Genomic DNA, 4,454 nt, shown 5'->3' on the forward strand with positions numbered 1-4,454 from the left:
GAGATTTTCCAGGCAAGAATACTGGAGTGGATTGCCATTTCCTTCTCCAGGAGATCTTCCTGACCCAGGGATTGAACCCAGGTCTCCCGCATTGTAGGCAGACACTTTACCATCTGAGCCACCAGGGAAGTCTATACTTTAAAAGTAAATAAATAAAAACAAAATTGTCTCTCAGCAAATACAGGTCTCTTTCTGGGAGGAGATTCTACTGCTAAGAAATATGATGTTCTTTGTTTCTTCTCTAAAGGGGATTTTGCATTTTGGCTTATCTCAAATTCCTCTCCTCCACTCTGGCCTACAAGAAGAGAGATCACTGTAGATAAGAACAGTCACACGTTCTTTTTCAACAGACCAGGAGTGTAGAAGAGGCCAGAACTGGGTAAGGTCACACAGAGGCTTCCTTTTCCTCCTCCGTGTTCAGGTACTGTCATCTTCTCCAGATCTAGGGAGCCTTCCAGCTAGGGGCAGCTGGACACCTCTCACCTCCTCGCCACCCCCTTCCTCTTGCCACCCTTTGCTCTCACCACTCCCTTCCCCCTGCAGATGCTGATGGGAGTCAAGAAATTCTGGCCAAAGCGGCTTCAGGATTCCGGGGGAGAGAGATGACATCCCATGCCTTCCCCTTCCCATGATTACTTGTTATGTGACTTTTGATAACCTCCTCGTGCTTCCCAAGTGGTGCTAGTAGGAAAAGAACCCAACTGGCAATGCAGAAGATATGAGACATGAGTTTGATCCCTGGGTTGGGCATGGCAACCCATTCTAGTATTCTAGCCTGGAGAATCCCATGGACAGAGGAGCCTGGCAGGCTATAGCCCATAGGGTCGCAAAGTGAAAAGTGAAAGTCATTCAGTCATGTTCGACTCTTTGTGACCCTGGAATTCTCCAGGCCAGAATACTGGAGTGGATAGCCTTTCCCTTCTTCAGGGATCTTCCCATCCCAGGTCTCCCACATTGCAGGCAGATTCTTTACCAGCTGAGCCGCAAGGGAAGCCCAAGAATACTGGAGTGGGTAGCCTATCACTTCTCCAGAGGATCTTCCTGATCCAGGAATTGAACTGGGGTCTCCTGCACTGTAGGCGGATTCTTTACCAACTGAGCTATCAGGGTCACAAAGAGTCAGATACAACTGAAGCCACTTAGCACACATGCCTGGGCTATTTAGTGTGGAACATGGATTTGGTTGGAGTTTGAGCATCAATACTATAGTGGCTTTCTCTGCTGCTTTATAGAGAGAAAAGTTCTTATCAGCAAAGGCTCACTATCCCCAGCAGTCCCCCCAAAAGGGTGTGCGTGTATGCTCAATTGTGTCTGGACGGTAGCCTGCCAGGCTTCTCTGTCCATGGAATTTCCTAGGCAAGATCTGGAGTGGGTTGGTATTTCCTTCTCCAAAGGATCTTCCCACCCCAGGGACAGAACCCGAGTCTGATGAATAGGCAGGCATACTACCAGGCCAGGTGTCCTGGGCAATTCCCCAACCTTTCCTCGCTTGACCTTGTTTTCCTGTGGACTGAGACCAAGATGCCCCTCCCACCCTTCTTGGAAGCCAAGCCCCCTTTCACCAGTATAAGGTCCACACCTCTGGAAGAGAATGATTGCAGAAACTGCCTTCTCTCTCTCAGACATCAAACTAGAGACCCAGGTAAGCAGCCCAAGAAGTGGTCTCAGGAGCTGCTTCTGCTTGAGGGTTTGAGAGGGAGGATCCTAGGTGAGTGAGACTAGCCTGAGAATTGGGCTGGGCAGACAGGGGCAGGGAGCAGAGCTGGGGTCAGGAATGGAGCACACAGGCTGCAGAGAGCCCACAGGGTTGGAGAAGGAGAAGCCTCCAGGTTGGGGGAGGCTTGAATCTCTCATAGGAATACAATGGTGTCCTTTATGGTATGGGGTCAGACACAGGACAGGGACTGAGTTTCCCTTGTGCTGGAGGACAACAGGGCTCTGTCAACTGTGATCCGGATGAATACTGGTGGTTATTTTGGGGGTACAACTTAGCTTATTCAAAATCTGACTTTTATTTAGTGGTTTATTCAAAAGGATCCCCTAATGAGCTGCATGAGTGCTGGGTACAAAAGTATTTTATTTTCCAAATGTATTTCATATCAAAAGACTTTCTGTATTCAAAGACAGGACTGCTAGGATTTTAGATCATTTTGGGGGTCACCACCCAAAGGGGAGGACGACACCTCTGTAGGGAGTGGGAGTCAAATGTTTGTGGGAAGAGTATATGTGTCTCCTTACCTAGGAAAGCTCTTAGGAACAGGGACATCTTTCTGGTTGACCGGCAGGGAGACTGTAAGCCAGGGAGGCTACAGGTGGGAGCTGGGGTTCTCTTTCGAAGGCGATGCTTTTCCTCTTCTCCCCCTTTTCTCATTCAGGTTTCTCCAGGGGAGTGCGGTCATCATGGCTCTGAAGTCCCTGGTCCTGTTGTCGCTGTTGGTCCTGGTGCTGCTGCTGGTGCGGGTCCAGCCTTCCCTGGGCAAGGAAACTGCAGCAGCCAAGTTTGAGCGGCAGCACATGGACTCCAGCACTTCCGCTGCCAGCAGCTCCAACTACTGTAACCAGATGATGAAGAGCCGGAACCTGACCAAAGATCGATGCAAGCCAGTGAACACCTTTGTGCACGAGTCCCTGGCTGATGTCCAGGCCGTGTGCTCCCAGAAAAATGTTGCCTGCAAGAATGGGCAGACCAATTGCTACCAGAGCTACTCCACCATGAGCATCACCGACTGCCGTGAGACCGGCAGCTCCAAGTACCCCAACTGTGCCTACAAGACCACCCAGGCGAATAAACACATCATTGTGGCTTGTGAGGGAAACCCGTACGTGCCAGTCCACTTTGATGCTTCAGTGTAGGTCTCTACCTAAGGCCAGAGCAGCAAGATGCACCACTTCATCACAAAGGCACCTGCCTCTCCCCTCATGTTTCCTTGTCCTGGGGGCAATAGCTCAAGTTAGTTAGGGCTCTTATCTCTGCGCACCTTACCAGAAACACACACACAGGATTCCCTGGCATGAAAGCAATAACTCAAGCTAGTTAAGTCTTCTATCCAACCCACACTTGCTCCCCTGGCCTGAGTCTTGCCCCTGGTGGTTTGGGGGGTGAGGAGTGGGTTGTGAGGTGGGACCTGTGTTAACCAAATCACTGCTTCTTTCAATAAACATACTTGCAACCACCTGAATTCCTGATGCTGTCCTCACCTGGGTATTGTTCATGTGATTGCTCTCTTGCCAGGGGTGAGAAGCGTGAATCAGGTTATCTGTGGTAAGAAGGGAATGCAATCCTTAAATGCCACCTCTTCTGACTTTTGGTTTTCAGTGCCCTAAGATAATTCCTCTCTTTGTAGGTTCCTTGACACCCAGTATAAATGTGTGGGTGATTTTAAGATCTATAGTCTGGGACACTGTCATGCTGGGTGAGCTGACAGAGGGTGAAGCTCACATACAAAAATCTCTGGCACAGAAGAAAAGATCATGTGATCCAGGAGAGACCCTGTTTGGCCTCAGGAGCAGAAGAAGACTATGAAATTATGACCTAAGATTTCCATTTTCCTTTTTTTGAGGGAGCTATTACTAAATCAGAAAGATGGTCCTCTCTTACTTGCAAACTTGGAATTCTTCATTCAGAAGCTAGAAAGGACCTCAGGGATCACCAAATGTGGGGAGGATTTCAACTAAGTAGATTTCAGCTTGTGGACCAACTCTGGTTAGAAGTACCTGCCTAGAATGTGTACAAAAATGCCTAAACAGTGATATGATGGAGCAGTGGTCTCCACAAAGGCTCCAAGGAGGTCAGTGTATATGTGCCACCCATTGGCCATCCCTACCTAAAGAAAGCCCTGCCTTTTACAGGGGGAAACCTGAGTCTTAGAAAGGTTAAGTGACCTGCTCCTGGCAGCTGCTAGTTAGTGTCAGATTGAGACCAAACCCTGGGTGTCCCGGCCTCCCTGTCGTTGCTCTTTCTGCTCCTGGAGTCTCCTCAAGGTGAAATCCCCCAGTCTCCCTCCTTCACTGAGAGCTGTGGAGTCACAGCTTTCCCTGCCTGAGCTGCTGGGGGCTCTCACAGGTTCCCAGGGCACTTGGCTGCGAGCCTGCTCACTTCTCGACAACCCTTTATTATATCCATTGAAAAGACTAGACTCGGCTTTTGTCACCGTTTAATCATCTCATATGACTTCCTGTTTATACTTGCATCTAGCTCTAGACAAGGTCATAAAACTGGAGAAAGATCCCACTGCCCACCAGTTTGACCAGTTCTTTCATCATGTGTACCACATTTATAAATGGTGGAATTGATCGTGTGTTTTTAGGTAAAGTGGAAGCTTAACCCTGGGGTCTCTGGGGGATAGGGGTGGACAGCTGATTCAGTGGCAGTAGGTATCTCACTCCTCACAGTGAGGATGGAGGAAGAAATAAAAAGGAAACTTTGTTTCTAGATCTGTTTTCTTTAGATAGAA

At 48.9% G+C, this 4,454-nt stretch overlaps 1 protein-coding gene across 1 annotated transcript; it reads left to right on the plus strand.

The window, feature by feature from the left end:
* The first annotated feature begins 1,597 nt into the window (after window positions 1-1,597).
* Window positions 1,598-3,179, plus strand: LOC104988191 (ribonuclease pancreatic). The gene is made up of 2 exons (XM_010839435.1): window positions 1,598-1,642; window positions 2,376-3,179. The coding sequence occupies exon 2, from the start codon at window positions 2,401-2,403 to the stop codon at window positions 2,851-2,853; it is 453 nt and encodes a 150-aa protein (XP_010837737.1). The 5' UTR covers window positions 1,598-1,642; window positions 2,376-2,400; the 3' UTR covers window positions 2,854-3,179.
* The last annotated feature ends 1,275 nt before the right edge of the window (window positions 3,180-4,454 follow it).

This window comes from Bison bison, unplaced genomic scaffold, assembly GCF_000754665.1.
Source record: "Bison bison bison isolate TAMUID 2011002044 unplaced genomic scaffold, Bison_UMD1.0 scf7180017864117, whole genome shotgun sequence".
Lineage (NCBI taxonomy): Eukaryota > Metazoa > Chordata > Mammalia > Artiodactyla > Bovidae > Bison > Bison bison.